The sequence below is a fragment of the Cupressus sempervirens genome, chromosome 7 (genome assembly GCF_028749045.1).
Source record: "Cupressus sempervirens isolate cs-2001-9-10 chromosome 7, ASM2874904v1, whole genome shotgun sequence".
In the NCBI taxonomy this organism is placed as follows: domain Eukaryota; kingdom Viridiplantae; phylum Streptophyta; class Pinopsida; order Cupressales; family Cupressaceae; genus Cupressus; species Cupressus sempervirens.
The window spans coordinates 642,256,739-642,282,051 of NC_143124.1; the positions used below are offsets into that span (position 1 = coordinate 642,256,739).

The 25,313-nt window shown below is 34.0% G+C and overlaps 1 protein-coding gene across 1 annotated transcript in view; it reads right to left on the reverse strand.

Moving 5' to 3' along the window:
• The window catches only part of LOC149548317 (DEAD-box ATP-dependent RNA helicase 20-like), a 79,355-nt gene that overhangs the window by 36,040 nt on the left and 18,002 nt on the right, over positions 1 to 25,313 (reverse strand). Inside the window, exons 2-7 of the mRNA XM_089792403.1 lie at positions 9,385 to 9,471; positions 9,113 to 9,277; positions 8,834 to 8,929; positions 1,350 to 1,424; positions 1,002 to 1,163; positions 606 to 686 (exon numbers count right to left, since the gene is read on the reverse strand). Coding sequence (XP_089648529.1) covers positions 606 to 686; positions 1,002 to 1,163; positions 1,350 to 1,424; positions 8,834 to 8,929; positions 9,113 to 9,277; positions 9,385 to 9,471 — 666 coding nt within the window. The remainder of the gene's footprint in view (positions 1 to 605; positions 687 to 1,001; positions 1,164 to 1,349; positions 1,425 to 8,833; positions 8,930 to 9,112; positions 9,278 to 9,384; positions 9,472 to 25,313) is intronic.

Sequence of the window (25,313 nt, forward strand, 5' to 3'; positions counted from 1 at the left end):
CATTAAGGGAGGGTATTATGATAATAGATAATCGTCTATTATTAGTTAATGGTAAAATTACTTGTAATCCATTGTAAATATTAGAATGTTTCTAATATTTAGTTAGCTTTACTTAGTTGTAGCTTTTTTAGCATTCTTTCAGCTAGAATAGAATGTTTCTATTCTTTACAATCGTTTCCTAAATAAACATCGTTCCATTCTTTTGTATATAATGATCTCTTGGTCTCTGTTAATAACAAACAAATATTTTACCAATTACTTCATAATAAGGCATTCTTCAACTTAGCAAAACTTCATATTTTTTGAAATAAACTGCAAGCTGTCTATTGATGTTGAGGTTCTCATAGACTTGACGAGGAATTATCTGGAATAAATTCTGTCATCTCTCTATTTGTATCAGGTATCTAAAATCTTGGAAGTATTATAACATATATCGTGATCTCACTATGCCACACACAGAAAATGAACTTAACCTTTCCCTCGAAATCTTGTATTTCATCCATTCATCAAAGACTATTCTTGCAAACCAAAAAAGTTCTGCGCCAGTTGACAAATGGATAAGGTGAAACACAAACAGATGATAATAAATATATATATATGTATACCTGAGCAAGTCCTTCAATCTCTTCAGGCATTGTGGCGCTAAATAATAGAGTCTGATGATGTTTAGGAAGGTTCCGCATGACCTACAGCAATAAGAGGTACTTCTAAGATTACAAAGAAAAGCAAAAATATTGTTTAACGGAAGCACAACTCCAACATGGAAGACAAGGAGACACAAGCTCATCAGCAATTAAAAATTAACAGCCCATATGTTAAGAGCAGTAGCCAAGTATAGATGACACTGCAAAGAAATTGGTTTTGAAGCAAAAAACTAGAATACGAACTATCAGATTAGGTTCATAGAATTGTTTATATTTACAAAATGCAATAAGCTATTTATATTAACAATAGCAGCATGAGACCAGACCCAACACATAATTCTAAAACTATATTTTCACCTCTCTGATTTGGGGCTCAAACCCCATGTCTAACATTCTATCAGCCTCATCCAGTACAACAAAAGAAACCCTAGAAAGAGAACTGTTGCCCTGTTGGAGATGATCAATAAATCTTCCAGGGGTGGCAACCACAATTTGAACTCCGGCTCTCAGCTCAGACCTCTGACAAAGCCAAGCACACAGAGAAAGACAAGCAAGAAAAGAAAACATCAGCAAAAAAGTCTTTCTATCATATTTTTCCCATGCAATTTTAAGCAGATTCATGTGCTCTTTGCTTCCAACTGTAATTAAGATTTCATATGCAAAGTTTATAGTGCATGACATCTAAAGAAAATGAGTTCTTTGAACCTGCTCCGCAATATTTGTTCCTCCAACAACAACAGCAGTCCTGAACGACTCCAGTGATCTACTGAAGGCCTTTACCTGAGATGCAGCAAATGACCACACATGTGAAGGAAAATATAAATAGATATGATAAGCTTCCATATTTAGCTGTTAGCTTAAACCAAACATCGAACATATACATGTGATTTTTCTATATAGTCCTAAAATACATCCATTGGGAAAAAATTTCCACTCAATAGAACTCTTTTCCAAAATTGCTTCGTTAAATTCCAATCAAATGGTATTTAGCCATAATCAAACCAAAATTCTTGATCCAGGGAACATCTTGCAATTCTAAACTGTTTTAGGAATGACACAAAAAATCTATCAGACATCATAAAGGTTTATCCCAGGGCATTTTAAAGACTCAAAGAGCCACAGACCTGCTTGAACAATTCTCAAGCTTTCATATCCAACGAAAGATAACTAAAACCAAGACAAATAAGATTCTCCACACAATTCACTTGCATGAAGTTTTGACTCTGCAAATCCAAATCAGTTTCAATTACATATATATATCAACCTCCCACATGTTGAAATGGAGCTATGTCACTAACTTTCAAATACTTTCTGATTGTAAAATTGACCTTTATCTCAATTCTTGGAGCATCACTAAAGTTCCCTTCTGTGTCTTCACAGGAAACCTTCCGTGGAATCTTTCTTTTACAATTTCCTTTTTCTTTGTTGAGAAGTCATAAAATTAAATCCGAGCTAAGTCCTATTGTCTTAACTTTTAGATACATACATCATTAACAAAGAAGAAAAAAAATCTCTTCTAGACATAAAGACTAAATGCATAGCATAGCAATTGCCTGCAACATGTCCCAGCTCAAGAAAAATCACTTCAGCTCAAAGAAAAACTTCTTGAAACATACTTCAATTTCAATACAAAATTTGATGTTTTCCTGGAAAGTTATTTTACTGGAGTCAATGAGCTCAAAGACATCAATTTACAAAAGTAAAGCAAACTATTAGGGAGACTAATTCATTAAGGGCCCGTTTGGTTGCAAGCATAGGAATTGAAAATTATAATTGAAAATGAGAATAGGAATGAGACTAGGGAATGAGAATGGAAAATGGCAATGTCAATCTCATTTGGTTCACTTGAAATTTGATTGAGAATATCTGATATATCTACCTGTAGGTCACACATATCCCTCTTAACCTCTTCCTTGAACTTACTAAGTTCCTCATTGGGATTACTATCCTCTGTTGCTTCCCAATCTTGATCAGAGGATTTCACCAGTGTGGTAGTATTCTTTTTGCCTCTTGTTGAAGACCCCATCATGCTGGAAACTAATATTTTTGAAATAAATCACACAAATGAAATGTAAATTCTCTAATTTCTTTTTTATTTTTTTACTGTAACTTACTAGGGCCAAGATACCCTTACTTAGAAAAAAATCCCAAAAAAAATTAGCAAATTTGCAGCCTTGAGAGAGAATTTTCCTAATTTTGCAATATCTTACTTTTTCTTTTTTTCAATTTCTCCAAGCCTTGAAATTTAGGCTCCTCTACTATGTATTCAAAAACCCAATACAAGTTATACTCCAATTCAGCAGGATGTGAAAGATATGAAGATCTCAATAAATTGTGTAGAAATAGTAATTTTGCAATAATTTTCTCAAATTTGCTCCAATTCCTCTAAAATTTGGACTATAGCTTATTTTAAATGGTCTTCAAAAACCCTTCAAAAATCTTTGAAAAAATCACTTCAATCTGAAAGTTATGCTCTTCCCATAATCGCCCCAATGTTGAGAAAAAATCTTGGCTCTATGGTGCCAAGATCATGTTCTGATACCATTTGTAATGAAATAACTTGCACAATAGAAAAAATAATATGAAATATCATATAAATAGTTGATAATAACTAAGAGTAATAGACCACTTCGAGGGGGCAACCTCCAAATATCTCCAATGAGAACACACTTCACAATATGATATTGAAATAAGACTCACAACCTCCTATACATACTTAATTATGCTTAGGTTGAATAGACACAACCCTACATAACACCTAGGCTGACCTACCCACCTAAATAATAATATAATAATGATAACATGACTTAATTAAGGATTAAGATAGCCACAAGTTGACTATTCATAACCCTATATACACCAACATTAAGGGCGTAGCAGTATTCCTATTCTCTATTCCGATCTGGCCCATCAAACAGAGAATTCAAAACATATTCCTAATTTTCTATTCCCATTCCAGCAACCAAACAGGCCACGGGTGAGTTGCAATTCCATAAAGTTTTCCTAGAAAGTTATTTCACTGGAGTCAATGAGCTCCAAGACATCAATTTCCAAAAGTAAAGAAAATGATTAGAAAGACTAATTCATTAAGCATGAGTTGCAATTCCATAACTGCAAGATTCAATTCCAAAGAAACCACAACTTAAACCATAATTGTAATATCCGTTGGAGTAATTCATCCTCCTTGCTCCAAAAATTCCATGAAATTGAGTATGTTGCGTATGCATGAAGCATTGAGTATCAAAATCACATCCCTGTTGAGATTGACAAGATGTTAACAAATCTTAACAGCCTTCCAGACTTTGATATCAAAGCAGTAGTTTGGAAGCAGTTTTGGGCTAAGTCTTCCGGAACTCTCAAGCCAGTTATAGCATGCAGCAAACATGGTACTGACCACCTATGACAAAAGACTTAGCGATCAAACCATAATGTTTAAGATTTCCCAAATATTACTAACTAAATCCAAAAATGCTGAAATTTTCTTTTAAGATGCCTCTACAGATAATGTTGGATTAAAAAGCTATGCTCACTAATATGCCATTTTTTTCCCAAGAGATTTATAGATTTCTTCAATGAATAAACCATTAACACTGATGCTGAAAAAGGAAAGCTTTTAACATGCGTGAATTGATGAAACACCCACAGGAGCCAAGAATCATCTGCAAGCAAAACAGCTATCACACAAGAGATCAAGCAAAGAAAATATGCCCTATAAGCACCCCAGCATTCTATATTGATTGCACAATAAATGACTGACTGCATTGTAGAAATCAGTACTAAATATATCCAAAAGCTAACTAAAACTAAAGTTAGGTATGCAAACTAAAAGTGCATGATATGCACAGAGTGCAAACTGGAGCCCAACTAGACTAAAATAACCTAACTGTAGTTACGCCAGAGCATGAATGTGCAAACATGTGCTCATTTATGCATCAGAATATTCTTGAGCATATGCACAATTCATTTTTTTAACCAATATGCATACTCTAACACCACCCCTAAGTCAAACTTATGGAGACAAAAAAGTTGATCATAAATGCAAAAAGCTGGCATGAATGAGTCTCAGCAATGAAGGCCTAATTAGGTACTCATATACAAACCAATGTAAACCAATGCAACTCATACAATTGAGGTCAAGAACAAGAGAAAACCCACATGGGAGAAAAATCCTCTCCAAAGGCAAGAGATGCAATGGAAAGCAAAGAGAAAAAATTAAGGTGGACTCAAAGTGTCCCCCCAAGTACTGAATTTGTCCGTCCCCACCCACCCCCCCACACACACACACCCAAATAAAGAGAAGATCCGATGTCGAAAATGAAGGCCCAAGTATGAATGCTGATGAAAATCCAATGGTCAAGGCTGGAGCAACTGCATGTAATCACAAGGAAATGCACATGATGTAAGCAACTGAAGACTGCCCAACTGTCTGAATCTGTAGATGCCATATCAACTAAAACAGATCCAAAAAACTATGTAGATGTCCAATGAACAACCTCTGAAGCACAGAAGATGGGATGATAGGAATGCTCAAACTGCCATCAAGGAGGAATGGAATATAATAAATCATGTCCCCAATATCTTGAGTATGCGATGAATCAAACAATGCTGCAATATCTAGCAAGTACTCTTCCCACTCTGCTGAAACTGGAAGTGATCAAATATCCAGTTAAACAAGGCCCAAAACAAGCAAGAGGTGGAGGAGGATCAAAACAAGGCTCATGAACAACTATGTATGACTTAAGTACAGAGTGGTTAAAGTGACCAAACCTCTCCTCAGCTACCTGATCCACTCTCTGCAAGAGAGATAGAAGCAGTCAATGGAACTAAATGCTCAATGGGAGCAAAATGAGAGAACTAATAAAGTTGTGATGCAAGACCAACTCTACCACAGCAATGATCTATACTATGTTGGTCTCTGATAAGCACAGAATCAGGGGTGAACTCAATTGTCCCTGCTATAGTGCACAAACTCTATAGCAATTATCAACTCATGTGGTTGTTTCATCAACTAATACATAACAGAGGAATCTGGCAAGACTACTAATTTAGTAGTAGAGAGAGACAAGCTGAGGAGAGTTTTGTTAACCTTTGATGAAATGGCCTACCTTATAAGCTACCAAGAAATGATGGAGTAATTGCAGAAGCTAGAACTCAAGGTGGATAGGAATGCAGTGGCCTGATAATTGCTGAAAATCTGGAGTCTGTCATGTATCCACTTGGTTTATTAGAGGAAGGAAAGACTGCTGTATATAATTGGCTTGTGATTCGCCAGGCTGATATGGACAACAGTAGGATGATTAATCGCAACAAAGTGTAAGGAGATAAACATACCACAAAAATAATGAAATATATAAACTTGTGTTAGTTTAGGTTCTCATTTTTCAATTTCAAATATTTATAGTTTTTATTGATACTTAATATATTTATTTTAACTTCCATATTTTTAAATTAATGTAAATTTAAATATTTTCATTTTTAAATGTAACAAAATATAATTTTCAAAAAATGCAGATAATCATTTTTTTGGGGGGCGGGAATATAATTGGTCAGGAATTTGTTCACAGTTTTTCCTTCATCAAACTCAAGCACCAACATGAAACTTGCAACAAGGATGTCAAAAGTGTTTTTCGATTTGAAAAAAAATAAACTGGGGTTTGCCCATCAATATGGCTCTCTAAAGGAAAGTCATAACTCTGACTAGCTGTTGTAACTGATTGAAAGCATATAGAATATTTAACAATGATTTTTGCTAATTAGTTTGATAGAAAAGGCAGCAACCTTTTGAGGTTGATAGAAGTGTATCTTTAACCTCCTTTGAGGCTAGGGAAAGTACGTATAATATTTTATGACATTGTCCTAGACCTCAATAGAGGATGTATAATAATGCTCCAGAATAAGAGCAAATTCAATGTTATTTTGATGGAAGTATTCCAAACAATTGTATGACCACAGTATCATTTTATTTTTCGTATCTCATGCTAAATATGTTGTTTACTTCTAGGCATCAATGTTTATGGTAGCCTCTCTCATTGTCATGTTGATTTGCAATTAAATCTTGATGCAGGAGCATCATGGGTCTTTGAGCAATCTTGCATCAACCATAAAATATTTCTTGTTTTTTGTACCAGTCAATTGTTCGCGAAGTAGCCGTTGTTGCTTTTGTTTTCATGTTATGCGCAGTTGTCATCATGTCAAGGACCTATCCTAGATCCTTGTCCCAAGCACACGAATTCTTATGTTCTATATTTCTTGAGTTTTGTGCCGTTCGATCCTGTTTTCCTGTTGTTTTCATCTTGCATAGTATGTTGTTCCGATTGGTGTGTTTTCTGTTGATTATGTGGCATCTTGCCCAGTTGGGAGCTGACTCCTAACATACATGTGGACCTACCTCCAAGTGTGCATCGTCTCATATTGTCGCTTGCGCGAAATTTGGTTTACTCTTCTAGTATGGACTTATAATGTAATTAAATGCTTGACTAGCCGACTTGTGGCTTAGCTGGCTATAAAAGAAGCTTGATTAGATGTAGGAAAGTAGTATTCTTAGAGAAAAGAAGACAGAATATGAAAGCTAAGGCTCTGAGATTGTATATTTCTTATTTTGTATAAGGTCGCAACCTGGAAGACCTCACAGCCGAACATGTTGTTGTTTCTTTATATATGAAGTGAAATAATTACACTTGCAAAATATGTTGCATCTGGCCTTGTGTTTTCTATGGTTTCATTAATCTATGTGTAGCTTCCGTGTGCATCTCTGAGCGGGAGTGTTGGATGGTTGAAGTTGAGTTTAGTCCACATGTTGTCTTCAATTCCCCTATCTTCCTACATCATATCCAATGTCCATGTTGATGAAAGAACCACCTAATATAATCTCTATTCATCAGCCTCACAATGGACGTTTCTCCAATAAGCAAACGCATAGTTGCAGTTGCTTCGATACGTGACAGAATAGTCAAGAAGAGCATACAGTATTACTTGTAATCATACTCGAACCTAAAGGTTTCTAAGTTTCCACCCACCTTGGGTGAGTGCACTTCCAGGTAATAAGCTGGTGAGCAAGACTTTGTCATCCCAAACCAGGTTTTCACAAGCCATTGTGTTGATAGCAATAATTCCCACCTGCAACAGAAATTAATGACTAGCTTTGCAGATAAGATCATATTTAGGCAGTATTCTACATCTGTCCCTTAAAACTCAAGCAGAGATAGAGAGGATTGAACCATCCATGATTACTAACACATAGCCTTCATGGCAGAACTGGATGTATAAAATATGCAGTAGTAGAAAAATTAATCTAACATTCAAGGAAAAGCATGCAAATCTAACATAGCTGCCTCTTTGATTGAAAAAGCAGTTATCTGTCCTCGGCATTTCCGTTGGAGACATGCTAAATATAGTTACCACAGCACCATGAATGCTGTAAGTGCAAATTTTTAGTTCCATGTATGAGAGCCTACTAGTAATATATTATGAACAAGGGCTAACATTAGAATCATTCATATTTGAAGTTATCAAGATTCAAGATACAGTACTTGATTATACCTGAGCAAATGTCTCATTGTAAATGACTCAACTGCAGTATAATTTCTTAGTAAAATGCTAATCTATGCATATCCAGACCCAAAAAGACTCACAGATGCCATGACATCACTGCAAGTGTGTACTTGATTTGGATGTCCAAATTCAGAATGGATAGGTTTCCAATACTACATAGATTTTACAATATCATCCCATCCATAAATGAAGAGTTCGCCAACAGTTCTTTTAGCTCTTTCTAAAGAAGTCATTGACAACAACAAAACAAATACATTCTCATATCAAAGGCAAGAGCCTACAACACAATGGTAAATAGTGAGCCTCTTATCTAGGAGGTCTTGGGTTCAAAATTACTCGAGCTTAACAGATAATGATTATAATAATTACAAAAAACAAATAATAATAATTTGCCTTGGCGTCGGCCTCTTACCGATCAAAAAAATTTATATCTCCTCATATCAAACCATCAAACACACACTGAAAATTCACTGGCATTAATAAGCATGTTTTCCCTTTTCCTAAGGAGTATATAATTTTGGTTATAAAATTAAAGACCAAGGTAAGAACATCCAGAAGAAATTGAAAAGTCCTAACCAAGCTTTCATTGTTTTCTTCTATTTTAATTATAGCTGGCAATGTTTTTAGCTATGAAATACCTCTTTCTCAATTTGTTGGGCAAGCTCTCTTGTAGGTGCCAGAACTAAAGCTAGTGGTCCATCTCCATGCCGAATAGGTGGTTGTGCCAGGCAGTGCTAAACAAGGATTCAAATTTTAGCACCATCAATGTTTAAACTGATGCATAAGATACATACACAAACAACATTGCCTTGTATGTAATAACACTTTCTTCTTTAGACATTGAAAACCAGTAAAATAAAAAACGTCAACAAACCCATCTAAACAGATTGACCATAATAAAAGATGAAGCTTTCAACCTGAATCATGGGGATAGCAAAGGCTGCCGTTTTCCCACTCCCTGTCTCTGCACATCCGAGTAGATCTCTTCCACTGAGAGCAACTGGCATGGCTTGAGCCTGAATAGGAGTTGGCCTAGTGTACTCATGAAAAACAATATCTTTCATGATACTCACATGTAAACACTGAAACAAAGTGAAGTGTTATCACAATAAATAACAAATGCTATCAAACACGAGATGGTCATAAAAAAATTGAACATAAAATTTTCAAATAGCATATTAATACACACCATATCTTCAAATGACTCTACGGGTGCAGAGACAGGAGGTGTGCCTGAAGCCACATCAACATTTAATCGTGCTCTGACCTCTTCAATCTGTTGTCAATGTCAATAATAACATAATTCAATGCTCTTAAATAGAATGTCAAGAGATGAAATCCAATACAAGCTGAAGTTAAACACTATAAGTGACCCAGTATTCCCAAGAGCACTTCTAATCTCTCTGTTCAAAACATTGAATACATACAACTCATATTCTTTGTGTCCAGACAATTCACTGCAAACAATTATATTTCTTTCTGTCAAAAAGCAGTTAATTATTGTGCAACATGTTATTAGTGCAGGAAACCCCAATCATCTATGCCTTCTTATCATTAATATAAAGGTATTACTAAATTATCTAAAACCCTTCAACAATCCGTTTACTACAAAGAATAACTCCATGCAAGTGATACAAAATTGCATAGTATGAAAACAAAAGTGTGTGTAATCTTCCATTTTAGACTTTGAAATATTCAATAAGTTAAGTCCTTCGCCCTCTGACACAAAGAATCAGCATGATGGCTTGTTTCTCCAGTTTCTTGATTGGCATGACATATCAAGAATTTTGTCCCTTTCATTTCCTTACTTGAATCAGTCAATTTATTTGTCAACTGATCCTTCTCCAAATTCATCTCTATTTTATCTTTGACATAGACCTTTGCAGAACGGTCCAAATCTTAATAGGTTTTGCAATTTCCTACTATATTCTCCAACTCTATTTGGCAAAGTTCTTATTAAAATATTTTTAGTATTCCAGGTTCTTGCTATATTTAACTTGTTATTCTAGAATCTTGGTTAATGGTTATTTGGGCTTATTTTTGGTTTTCTAAATTTGGTCAATTTTTAGATGTCTTTATTTAGCCAACTTGCTTTTCTGTTAATTTTATTTTTAGTGATTGTAAAACTCCGTTTATTTGTGTATCACTGTATTGTTAATACAATTTCATCCGTTTAAAGTTTCATGGTACCAGAGCAGGTCTAGGTATGACTCCCTCACGGGAGGGTCCAAGATTATTAATAAATTTTTTACAATTGCATCTTTCAGCAGAATTGATTTTTCCAAGAGTTTGTGAAGAAATTTTGAGGGTTTCAGTGTTTCAATCTATGTGTCTAGGGTTTTTTTAAAAATCCAAGAAAAAGTATTGTGAGTTTCAATAATTTATTCCCTAAAAAATATTTCAGGTTTTGCAGCATTTTGGGGGGGAATAAAACCTTAAATCCAAAAATCAGATTTCAAGCTGTAGAATTTCTGGGATTTATAATTTTTCCCATTGAAATTTTATTTTGGGGTTTTTTTTAAAATTATCCTTCGAAAAATTCTGAGCTTTTAAATAATTACTTTTGGGTTTTTTTCTAATTATTTCGTCCTTAAAAAAATGATCTGGAGGGTTAACAATTTTTTCCTAAAAAATAAAAGGTTTTCTCTTGTATATGCCAGTCATGGTTTCTGCAATTCAGAAGGGTTCAGAAGGGTTATCTAGTAATCGTTGGGTTTTACAGTTTTTCAGTTAAATTATGTTTTGTATACTAAATTGTGCCTTAAGATTTTGTGCTACCTATTTGGGTTTGAAAGATTTTTCACCTCAAAAATTGTTTCTGGTTTTCCATTATTTGCGAAGCTCACGTGGAATTTGCTTTTTAGTTTTTTTACCGTTTTTTTCCCACAAAAATTATGCTTTAAACTTCACTTCATGGTATCTCACAGTCTGTTTTGGGGCATCCTGGCCCATCTGCAAAAGTTTGGAGTATTGCCATTTTTTCCTAAAAATCATGGCAGCTCTTCTCAATGTGTCTCCGTCTACAGCAAAATAAGTTACATTATCCAATATCAGGTTGGATGTTTTGTGAATAATTTTTGGTCAAAGGTTTTGCAGATTTTGGGAGGGTTAGTGGCAAACTCATCTCAATGGAAAAGTCAGTGGCAGACTCTTGTCTCTTGTTGCAAAGCATTCTAAAGAAGGGGAAACCCTTCTCTGTTCTTTTCTAGATTGGTTTTGACTACTCTAGGCCATTGACATTTGCAGATCCAGGTAGGGTCTCAGCTATTACAATAATAGATAAGACGTCTATTATTAGTTAATGGTTATCTTGTAAATATCTTTAGCTTTAGTTTGCTTTCGTTTTTTGCTTTCTCTGGAATAGAATGTTTCTATTCTTTACGATCGTTTCCTAAGGAAACATCGTCTCTTCCTTTTGTATAAATTGACCTTTCGGTCTCTGTTATTAATAAGCAAGTATTTACCAATTACCTTGTAATATGGTATCAGAGCTAAATACTTAAATTTTTTCGGAAAAATTTATAATTTCTTCTTGAAATTATTTGTTTAAATTTTTCCAAAATTATTTCAGCTAATTTCTCCAAAACCCACCTAGGGTTTTTCTGCTTGGAGAAATTCCCGAATTACGGGTCTGCAAATCGCGTGGAAATCGTGGCCATTTTTTGAAGACTCGCGTTTTTGGGGTGAAAATCTGCATGTTTCTGTATCAAATCTTCATGCTCTTAGCCGTCTCAGTCTGTCATCGTGCTCTGGGAAGCAGATTCGACCATTTTTCATCAAGAAATCTGAAGTTTTTTGCTTTCTTTGGAATAGAATGTTTCTATTCTTTACGATCGTTTCCTAAGAAAACATCGTCTCTTCCTTTTGTATAAATTGACCTTTCGGTCTCTGTTATTAATAAGCAAGTATTTACCAATTACCTTGTAATATCAGCAGCAGCAGAATGTTTTGAGGAATTTATGACCACAAGACATGTACAATCTTCTACAAGGTAGTTGATAGAATAATCATTTAGGGAGGGTATTCGAATATATTGAGTATCCTAGGTTCTTGATATATTTAGCTCATTATTTTAGAACCTTAGTTAACGATCATTTTGACTTTTTTAGTTTTCTTCATTTGATTTATTTTTAAAGATTGTATTTATATAGACAACTTGCTTCTCAAATAACACTATTTTTAGCATTTGTAGAACTATTTATTTATGATTTGTTAATATAATTTCATTCCAAATATTTAAAGTTTGAGTTTTCAGTTCAAAATTCTTATCCTGCTTGTCACAACATTTACAAACTCTCTAGAAGGCTAGCCAGACCCTAGCCCATTTCATTAAGAAAGCTCTCTATATATATTTTCACTTCTCTCCATTTTGTATTCTTAATTTGAAGGGAAATAACTCTATTTCAAGTAGTCTCAATACTCACTTGATCTCCTGTTTTAGGATTGTGCAAGTTATTTGACCTCGAGTGTCTAAAACCCCTTCCTAGTCCAGTGAAAACTATTGCAAAAACCCATTGATTTTGTGGGTACCACTCCCTTTTTGGGGGGTTCATCCAGTGTAACACAGGGATACGTCTCCCCCCTCAAACCCCCACACACCCAAGTTGGGGAGGTCCCCAAGACAGGAACTTGGCATTCCCAAATCCCCCCATGACAACCATCAAGCCACCTTCGCACCACCAAGACACAAGACGTCTATATGTCCCTTGTCGCCAACCAGCATCAACATGAAGTAAAAGTGATTTTTTTTTATAAAAAAGTTTTGGGTATGTCACTATTGTAATTATCATGCTACTCGTTGTAATCATTTTTATGATATCTTGATATAATATAAATCAGAAGCTTCTATTTGCCGATAAGTCAAAGATGTCTACCATTGAGGAAGTAGATCATAGCATAAACATTCAATCATTTATTCATTCAAATTGTCAAGTCTCCAACTCTCTCTCCTTCTCTCTATCAAACATTCTGGCAAACTACAAAACCCATTGTGCAACGCTTATCTTTTTCATGATTTCCTTTTTGCATTTTTGTTTGGAGTCAAAGCTATTGCATTAACACTTGCAATTACATCTCAAGAAGCATTCCATCATCAAGGTAAAAGGTAATTTATGATTCAAACCTAGCTTCTATTTTATAATGCATATCTTTTTCATGATTTCCTTTTTGCATTTTTGTTTGGAGTCAGAGCTATTGCATTAACACTTGCGATTACATCTAAAGAAGCATTCCATCATCAAGGTAAAAGGTAATTTATGATTCAAACCTAGCTTCTATTTTATGATGCATACTTTCCTTTCAAGCATATTTTATTTCATTTCAAAGGTTGATTCCTCAATCACAGTTGACCGAGGCAAACCCCTCTCTAAACAATATTTCCCTTGTTTTCTATGTGTAAGAACAAGTAGTGCTTGCACCGTATCAACTCTGGGAAGACCAAGGCCTCATGGACAATCTACAATTCAAATCATCAAAAAGGGCAAGGAAGAGGTCACCCTAGGCAATCTCTTCCCTCCAAAACTACACCAAATTAAATCACAGGTCAATGACATCCTCTATGGCCCATTTCTAGTTATTGCACTGATTTATCTAGTTTATTTAAGTTTGTGAGCATAAAAAATCAATCATTTCCTCCATTTCATCTTAGATTACATATCTCCCTATCAACTTTCCACATTAGCAATGTTACATGGAAATCTGTTTCCACTAGGGCCCATTTGTTTGCAAGAATTTCACTGAAATAGAAATCATGAACTCGAATTTGTTTTCAATTCTCAGCTTGGTGCATCAAATCAGAATTGAGAATTAGAATTTGTTTTTAATTCTCAGTTTGGTGCGCCAAATCGGAATTGGGAATTGGAATTCTTATTCCCATTTTGGCCCCAAAATGAGCATGTATTCATTCTCAAGAATACCTCTTATTGGAATAGTTATTCCTATTCCCATTTTAACTTTTTCATATTTGATAAACTTCTGAAGTCCACTGCCTGTTCGATTTTGAAGTCTACTTGAATCACTTTAATTTAAAAAAAGATATTCTCTCTCTATGACCTCCACCACTGTGCTATCAAGCTCGGGTAGTTGTTCCACTACACATGTTTGCTATGATTGATAGGCACTTCTCACAAATAATAATCGAAAATCTCTCGAAACTATTATCTTCCCATTTCCTATTGCCTGCATAAAACAGATCATTGTAGGCAACATGTTGCTACTAAAATTTGGCCTTTTACAATACTCTATAATTTAATCTTCACAGAAAACGTTGAATGCAGTTTTCACCATTTCTCCCTTACAACGCTCAAAAAATTCGATAAGCAACCTCATTATTTTGAAATTATGAGAAGCGATGCTCAATTTGAACTCTTGCAAGAGCATTTGCGCGCATAGCTCCTTATTCTCTCTACTTTCATTCCCCTCCAATATGTTCTTTATATATTTCTCTAAAGTTCCTCAATTCACTGCACATTGAGGAGCTTCAATAATAGAGATCATTTCATTGATATCGTGGAAAATGGCAGAGGGTGTTGATCACGCACGAGTAAGATCATAGGCGTGTGTAATGTCGAAAATCAGCTCAGCCGAGGAGAAGTGAAAATATCAATTTATGCTCCAAGGAATGGAGAAGGCAGAATCTGCTACGAGTTCTTCACCATTTGCCCCTTCCAAATCAGATGATTAAATTAGATGATAACTCTGGTATTGTAAAACCAAACGGGTTGTAGAATAACAAATCCTATTCCTATTCCTATTTCTGTTCCTATTCCTATTCTTGATTCCTATTTGTATTCCCTATTCCTATTCGTATTCCCCATTACTATTCTCAACTTCCTATTCCCGCAACCAAACAGGCCCTAAATGGACTCATCTCCGAATTGGAAAAGGTTTTGGTGATAGGGGGACAGCCAGAAACATTTCCAAGTCATCCCTGATGAAGCAAAAGTTTCAGAAACTGTCCCAAACGGAAGTTTCGAAAACCTTTAGCCTTCCCCTAACCATTCTGGGGACTGCCAGTCTTTCCTGTAGAAGGAAAAGATAATTTTATAGAATATTTACAATTTTTTTACTGTTGGGTGGGCCTCACACCTCAACGCAACCCTAAATATTAAAATGTGTTATTAGTAATTTACAATCGAAAATATCAAATCATAAATTACTCGCAAGTTACAAACAGATTGGCTCAAATCAATAGAGTTATGACTGAGTGAATAATCATTTGTTCTTGCTACCTGCAGATTGAGAATATAAATCTGAGCAATATTTAGCATTCACAGACCAAGGCTTAGGGCCAGAAACATACAATCTTTGTTTTCATTTTGACTTTGAAGTTTAATACTTTAGTCTTCTAACATTATATGATACATTTATGCAATGATTATTGAAGCTTGGTAGATCTTTAACTTTTCATTTTGTTGGGACTTGCAGCCTTTGTGCATTTTGACATGCAATATGACACTTTTCATTGTTTCAATGAACTATACCTATGAATGTATAAAATTGAAATTTGAACTCTCATTTAATATTATCCTATGTTTTTATTCTATGATGATTTGATTTGGTTCATTTGATGCTATGCATTATGATAATTCAATGAATGATCACTGAATTTGGATTTATAAATGTTATTATGTTGCTATGATGAATATTACAATGTTATATAATTCATGAGTATATTTGAAATTTCAGATTTTCTTTTATATATATATATAGATCATTGTATTTGGATTTATAAATGTTATTATGTTGCTATGATGAATATTACAATGTTATATAATTCATGAATATATTTGAAATTTCAGATTTGTTTATATATATATATATATATATATAGCCTTCCCCAGCTCGGGGGAAAAAAGTCTCAAAAACTTGTTTCTTTGTCCCCTCATCCCAAGGTAACATAGCATATTAGGGAAGGACCAAAGATACCCATTTAGTGTTCTTCTAAACCTATTGTGTTATCTCTCCCTCCTAGATTTACAAAAAAAGGTAGGATTGATCCCCTTTGATCCCCATTTCTCATTATACATTTACAAAAAATCAAAACGAATTCTCACCAAATATAGTATTTTTCTAGAACACGATTTCGAGGACTTTTTTGCATTTACAGGTTTCAAGATCTCATTATTTTCAAGGTTTTTGGAGGATTTATGAAGAAAATTTCTCGTGTTGTTGATGTTGTTTTAAAACTTTTATTAAGGAGCGATTAGCGTGTAAATTCCTTTTAAAGTTCTTTAATACAAGATTGATGATGCAAAGGAATTAATTTTGAACTTTTTATCTAGCCTAGGGTTTCATTCACAATCACAATCCATAATGTTTTCCTGTGGTAATGTGGAGGGCAATTAATGAAAGATTTCAATAAATTTTCTCAATGATTCAACCTAATAAGTATATGTACTCAAAGATTTGTAATTTTCTCATTAGATGGCATTAAATGTATGAAGGTAATAATAGTAACAACCACAATTAGGGTTTCTAATGAATAATCCCAAACATTAATTTAGAACCAAATTTGGACCCTTCATTTGTAATTGAGAGGTCTATAAAAGTTTTGACCTTCTCATTTGTAAATCTATTAGACAAAGCTAAGTTGCACGAGTACCTCCCCCCCATCCGCACCAGAAAAAGTTTGAACCGGTTTGCAATTCTAGTCCGGTTCGGACTTGGTTCGACCAGTGTACTGTTTTTTCCCTGCGGGTTCAAACTGGAATCGAACCCGAGCGAACCAACACCAAAAAGTTCGAACCCGCAGCAAACTGGGCCCAACAGATAGCTGGAAAGTGTTTTTTTTAGAAAAAATGAAATGTTTTTTGGCATCTACAACCCTAAAATTAAATGATTTTGATGTCAATACCATTGTTGCTTCTATTGTTGATCCCATTGGCCTTAGCACAAGTAATATTGAAGAAGAAGAAGATGACGATTGAAGAATTTAGAATATTAATAGATTTGACAATGAATGTGAAACAATGATACTTGAACTGGATATTTTAAACATTTTGAATCTTTGATGTTGAAGTTGATTGGACTATGTTACTATATGATGGTATGATCACTATGATTACAAGTTTAAATGTTTATGGTGTTTTAAAGTTTTTGTTGTTTAAATGTGTTTGTGCTACTATGCTACATTCTAATTTTAACTCATGCTTCATTATATATATATATATATATATATATATATATATATATATATTTTTTACATGTTTTTGTACTAACGAACCCAAACCCCTTTCCAAAATTTTGACAAACTTGCGAACCGGTTCCTTGAACTTTGAACTTGGAACCGAACCCAAACCAGCAACTTAGAGACAAAGAATTAGAAGATTGGAGAGATCATAGTATTGGCAAGTAGGAGTAGCAATAGGAGGAGATCAAAAAAATTTGCCAAGACTACATTGAAGTTAATGTACAATTTTCATTAACGAGATGGTGGATCTTTGTGTGTTATTTCTACATTTTGCATGGTTTCTACTTCTCAATTTTTAGTTTAAGTTCATTTACTTTAATAGATATATGATAAATTCCTTGGTTCATACAATTTGTGGTTTGTTGATTGCAACTTCAAGTGCATGGTTAGTCCAAACCCCCCACTTAAGCAATAGTTCAATAGTGGATGGTCATTTGGATTGTCCCAGTAGAGGATATTTGGATGTAATATTTACTATATGAAAATCCTTGGTTACCTTTGGAGCTAACATCAGTTTTTCGTAATTGTTCCTCCATGGCAAAGCAAAGCTTGATTATGGAATCCATTTATACTAACTATTACGATATAAGATAGTTTCTATTTACTCTCTCTTCTGTCTTTTTCTTATGGTCACTCTTTTTGCAGACCACACTTAGTCTTCTTCCTTTAATATCACTTCAAGACATTATATATATATATATATATATATAGGATGAGCGGCGATTTTTAGGATAAGTTAATGTTAAACTAGACTTATCATATTATGTTAGTTGTGTTTATGATTAGTCATCTTCTTCAAGTCGTCAATTTCTAGAGAGGAGTATAAACCGACCTACGGAGGGACATGCCCTTTGGTCACGATATTAAAGGTAGGAATTATTGCAGTTTGAGGACACACAACAATTACAAGTCTGCTCCCTCAAGCAATAATATCAACTCGAATTTATTGCAGAGATAAATAACATTCAGTAAAGAATAAAAGTTGACAACTCCTCCATACTTCAGAATATTAAGATCATTTTCAGCAACAAAGGATAACACAGAAGTCTGAATTATTTAGTACAGAATTTGCAAAAACTTTACATGGTATCAAAGCTCTGGTAGTCAAGCTTAGGCTCTGCAAATTAAAGTAATCATACCTAATATATATCTAGCATCATTCTCCTACCTTCAATGGCATATATAATCAGACCCGAGGACAGGTTTGATGGGAAAGAACACTGATGCCTGGAAATTCAGAATCATGATGATTCTTGAAGAAAATGATGTAAAACAATTTGTTGATTCAACATCCAAACAACCTAACATTGAACCTCATAAAACTATATGGAGTAAAGGAAATAGAAAAGCCATTCAGATCATATTAGATGGAGTAAAGAATGACATTGTACCTATGCTAACAAAACATCAGACAGCATTTGATATGATGAATGCATTACTAAATGCATATGAGGTCAACAAGGCTGCAGTGGCAGATCAAACAAATGCTACAGAAACTAACATGGTCGAAAATGCGACAGGAAGTTAAATAAAATGTCTTATGTGTGTTTGCAATTTTAAATGTTTTAATAAAGTCCTATGTGTGGTGGCATAACTGGAGTAGTAATTTGATGAACTCTCCAGGTATAGCGACTTAGGACAATGTGTGTTTGTTTTCAGCTAAGTTAGTTTTCTTTAAGTCAAAGTTTTTGAGTGAATAATAATTAAACAAATCAAGTACTGGAAAGCGACAGGAAGTTGGCGGCAGTTTTGGATTCCTCATAATTTGTAAAATGACTCCCTGTTCTTGAGTGGGAATGACGTTTCATCTTCCCACATCAGAAGGGAGAAAAACATTGAAAAGGCAGATTTTTGGAATGTAAGAGGTTATCAAAAGTAAAGCAGAAGAATATAGAAAGTTTTGGTGTTTTTTCGGATTTTTGGTGAGTCTTTAGTTTGGATGGTGATTTGCTTTGTTTCTTTTTCCAGAATCGATATTCTGAACTATTGGATTACATCGATGGTTTTGTTTTAGAACAGTATTATATTAATCAGTTTTGAATAGAAATCAAGTTTTGTTGTTTTGGAAACGATCTTAGGAAATACGATTTCTGGTTTCCTTGCATGTAAATATCTACCGTTTTGAGGGTCGCAGCAAGACATGGAGTCTTCTTAAACTCTCCACAATTTGGTTTCTAGGATCGTGGAGGAGTTATGTATTATAGGTTTTCTGTGTTTTTTTATGTTTTCCTTATTCCTTTTGTTATATCTCATAACCGCGCGGAATTCAGATTCTGATCAAGTGAATTTGTTCATCTATTCACCGATATGTTTAATAGTATGATTGTATGTGAGTGTGAGGAGTGTCAAACTGAGGTATGAATTTGCAGTTTTGATTTATGTTAAAGAAGTCACCTGCGTCAGCCGACTTGGGTTCATATTCCAATTTCACATGCAGACATGTGGAGAAGATTTGGACATTGTTAATGTTGATTAGAAGGCAGTTTGTGTTCATTTTGATATTCTAATTTATTTTTGACGGTGATAAGTTTAACCATGTCTTGTAATTATTTGGTGAAAGAGTCGAGTCAACGTAAGTTAATTGAAGCAAAAAACGAATGTTGCTACAGGAGGTTAAGAAAGCTCCTGTCGCCTATCAAGGTTATGAATTGTTAAAAAGAAAGGTATTTGAACAACAATATGTGATAAGTTAGAATCGATATTAGAAGTATGTGTCCCTTTAAGCAACTTAGTCAAGTGATTGATTTCCTCCTAAGTTTTCCAAGGTGAGAGTCTGCATCAAACAATGCAACTAGAATTCTCGCATTGAAAACGCAACTAAATCACATACAAATAAAGAAAAGAGAATCAATGAATTCTTACTTCCCAAGGGTTGTCAACATAAGAGATGAACTATCAAGTATAGGAACCATTATTAGTGAAACGGAACTAACACTGATGGCTATAGATGGATTAGTAGAGTCATAAGAAACTTTTGCATAAGGAATAAGTGCCACAAATAAACTTCTTGACTTCAACAGACTTAAGGGAGATTGTCTTCAAGAAAAATCCAGAAAATTAAAGAGAGGGAAACTAAAAATAGAAGATGAAGAACTTCATGTTCTTAATACAAACTCCTATAAGGGCAAGAAGAAGCATTTCAAGAAGAAAAGGGGAAATCAAAAGAATCGCAAACTCAAGAAAGATCTATCCAAAATAAAGTGTTTCAGATGTGAAAAGTTTGGACACTACAGATCTAATTGTCTTGAGAATTCTAAACAACAAGCGAACCGTACAAATGTTACTAGGGAAGAAGATAACTATGATTCTGAGAATCGTTTATTGTATTCATAAAGCATGGGTAATTGATAGTGGATCTTCTAAACATATAATAGGATATAAAGAAGCACTAGACTCTATATCAGAAAAGGTTAATGGCGAAGTCACCATTAGTGATAATTCAGCACATTCTATCGAAGGAATTGGAAATTGCACCTTGAAACTAAAATCAGGAAATTTTCTTCTTCTCAAAGGAGTACTCTACATACCAGAAATAAAAAATCTAATCTCAGTTACAGCACTTGAAAATGATGGACATAATGTTGCTTTCATGGACAGTAAAGTAATAACCTAGGCAAAGAACTCCTCAATTAAGAAAGCGAAGTTGATTGGTCAAGAAAATGACATTTGTATGAATTAAATATAAAACCTAGTCGACCTATTCAAGCTTTATTTCATGAAGCTACAAACATAAATGAAATATGGCACAGAAGGTTAGGACATCTAAATTTCAAAACCTTATCAACTATGGAGAAGATGGTTATTGGTTTACCTAAACTAAATAAAGACCACTCAAGCATATGCAAAGGGTACGCTCTGGGTAAGAACACCAAAAGTCCATTTCATGATAGCACTAGAAAAACCAACAATGTTTTGGAATTAATTCATTCAGATTTATGTGGACTTATGTTTGTTCCTTCTCTTGGAAGATTTTGGTACTATATTTTGTTCATAGATGACTTTTCTAGGAAAACATGGATTTACTTCTTAAAATGCAAAGAATCAGAAGAAATCCTAAAGAGACTTAAAGAATTCAAAACATTAACTAAAAACTTATCAAGATATAAAATTAAAACTCTTAGAACTAATAATGGAGGGGAATACACCTCAGATTTGCTTAAAAGGTTTTGTAAAGAAATAGGAATTAAAAGAGAGTACACCGTTCCTTATAATCCAGAACAAAACAGGGTAGCAGAAAGAAAGAATAGAACAATTATAGAAGCTGCTAGAGCTATGATATTTGATCAAAACCTAGAATATTATCTTTGGGCAGAAGCTTCTTGTACTGTTGTCTATAGTCAAAACAGAAGCCCTCACTCCTACCTTAGAGATAAAACTCCTGAAGAAGTCTTTACTAAGGTTAAACCGAATATAAGTCATCTTAGGATTTTTGAGTACCCTGTATATATCCATGTTCCAAAAGAAAAGAGAACTAAGTTAGGACTTTCCGGGAGGAAGGGTACTTTTGTAGGGTATAGTGAAACATCTAAAGCATATAGGATTTTCATACCTGGACAGAAAAGTATTGAACTTAGTAGGGATGTAATTTTTGAAGAAGATCTAGCATTCAAAAGAGCCCTAAGTTCTGAAGAACCTTCTCCTTTACCTAGTTCTAAAAGAAATACTGAATCTGAGTCTCAGAGGGAGAACATAGAAGAAATTGAAGATGAAATTCAAAATCTAAATCTTGGAGAAACTCAAAACTCTAAGAAAAGACCACTTTGGGCCATTAAAACAGTCAAGGAAGCACAAGACTTTGTTGCACCTTTTGGAACAATCAAAGAAAGCAAAAGACCCAAAAGATGTTCTAGTTATACAACAAACGTGAACGACATGTCCAAAACAGAACCAACCAATCCTTCAAATGCTATTAAACATACAGCTTGGAAAGAAGCTATGACAGAAGTGTTAATGTTATAATTCTATCGGATAAAATATATTATTTATATATCTCAATCTTTGATGTCCTCGTCACCACTAGTGTATTTCATCTTTCTTATAAGATATCAACTATGACATAGGAGATGAACAAGTCTGAGAACAAAATAGTCAAAGACGAGTGATCATAAAGGATTATAAACTCATGGTATGTTCTGGCCATCTACTACCAACGATGTCAGAGATGAAGTCTATCATATATGATTGTGATGCAAAATTGTTCAAACGATAAAAGAGTGGGAATTTTACATTGTGGTAGAGATATTAACAAATGTTCCATTCCCACCTATACCAACTTTAGAGGGGAGATGTTTCTATAGAGGCAACTCTGGACAAAGAGAGGGAGAAGATAGAGTAAATGATTCAGTCATATTACCTAATATGATATGGAATACTAATTGGTGGATATCATGTGTTGATATTCTGATAGGCCAATAATTATATGGTATCATATATTGGAAATCTTTTGATCAAAGATTTCTCATATGTATTATTCTTGATATATTACCTATGGTATAATATCTATGTGTTTTATCCTTCTTCATTAAAAGGGAGTGTTAATGTCATAATTTTGTCGAATAAATTATATTTTATATATATGAGATATATAAATAATATATGATAAATATTATATATGGAATTATTAACTTATGTTAAGAGTGTGTGTGTGTGTGTATCTTGTTATATAACAATTATAATATATTGAGGGTATATTACTTATGTTATATCTATAAGTAATGTAAGTTAATATATTAAAGAGACATGTCTCTTCAAGAGACATGCCTCTTTATATCATATATATATTCATTTGTATAGTAACTTGGAATACACAAAATATCCACAAGTGCTATCACAAGTTACAGAACAAATTATTAAATCTTATCTTTAGAAGAAGAATACCAATCTATTATGAAAAATGATGTTTGGGAAATTGTACCAAGACCTAAAGGAAAATCTGTTTTTTCTTCCAAGTGGATATTTAAAATAAAGCATACTACTGACAGTAGCACTGAGAAATATAAAGCTAGATTTGTAGCCAGAGGATTTTCTTAGAAAGAAGGGATTGATTATGAAGAAACTCTTGCTCCTGTTGCCAGATATACCTCTGTAAGAGCAGTCTTAGCAATTGCAGCATTGAAGGGATGGAAAGTACATCAGATGGATGTAAAAATAGCATTCCTAAATGAAAGGATTACAGAAGAAGCATATTTGGAGCAACCTGAAGGATTTGAAACTCATGATCCTAACGTTTTTGTTTTGCAGGCTCAAGAAAGCTCTCTATGGGCTTAAGCAGGCTCCAAGGGCTTGGTATGAAAGAATTGATAAGTATCTCACCGACTTAGGATTCTCCAAAAATGAAGCCGATCCAAATTTATATTATAAAAGAGATAAAGATGATATGGTAACTATGATACTGTATGTTGATGATTTACTAATAACAGGTGATGATCATCTCATAGATCAATGCAAGAAAGATCTAATTAGAGAATTCGAGATGAAAGACTTGGGACTCCTTCATTACTTCCTAGGACTGAAAGTATGGCAGAATTCTGACAACATTATACTTAATCAAGGGAAGTATACATCAGATATTTTGAAGAGATTTGGAATGTGGAATTGCAAGTCTATGTCTTCTCCAATGGAAACTAATCTACATAAACTTAAAGAAGCAACAGCAGAATCACCTTCCATAGATTCTACTCTCTACAGACAGATGATTGGGTCCCTTCTGTACTTGGTAAATACAAGACCTGATATTTACTATGTTGTTAATGCCTTAAGTCAGTTTATGTGTGAGCCAAAGGAGATTCACCTAATTGCAATTAAGCACATTATGAGATACTTACAAGGCACTCTTAATTTTGGGCTCAAATATGAGAAAGTTGATTTAGATTTACATGGATTCACCGACTTAGATTGGGGTAGAAGTGTTAAAGATAGAAAAAGTACTTCAGGATGTTGTTTCAGTTTAGGATCAGCTATGATATCTTGGATATGCAGAAAGCAGTCTTCAATAGCTCAAAGCTCCACAAAAGCCAAATACATTGCAGCAATGATGGCCTCTCGAGAAGTAGTTTGGTTGAGGAAGTTACTTGTGGGATTATTTGGGCAAGCCATGAATCCTACAATTATTCATTGTAATAATCAGAGTTCCATCAAACTTTCAGTGAATCCAGTTTTTCACGACAGGTCCAAGCATATCAAAATTCTTTACCATTATGTAAGAGATATCATAGACAGGAATACTGTAAAATTAGAATACATTTGCACTGTAGATCAGACAGCAAACATACTCACCAAACCTCTATCTAGAGTGAAGATAGATCACTTCAAGAAAAGACTTGGTATGGTTGAATTGTAACTCATTTGTATTCTTTAAATTATTAATGAAATAATTTTATTGTCAAGTTATTGCCTGTTATGGGCTCCACCATATGTATTCATTAGTTAAGAGAAGACGATCTCTAAAGTAATGAATACTTGTATAAAAGACATTATGAGAGATGACGATCCCTCAGATAATGTATTGAACAATATAGAACTACTATTAGATCTAGGTGAGTCCAAGATCATTTGTGACATAAGAATTTATATGCCTATTAATCGCAACTTGGATAAAGGAAGAATTAATCCTTCAAACTTTATCCTGTTCTTTGGTAGATCTTAACTCAAGATCAAGTTGTGATATAGGGTTGCTAGTACCTATGAGTCACAACCTGGATAAATGAAGAATTTCATCATTATTCAGATTTTATCTGGTGTGTATTGCATTACATGCAATACTGACATCACTAGTATAAGTGATAAGTCATATCACAAGATAGTTATATGATTCAGTATCATGTATCCCATGATGCCATTTTCTCAAAAAGATTCAGATAGATATAGAGTATCAATCTATGCTTATTCATCGTAATTGATGATGCTAGATATGTTATCTCTCAGTATGA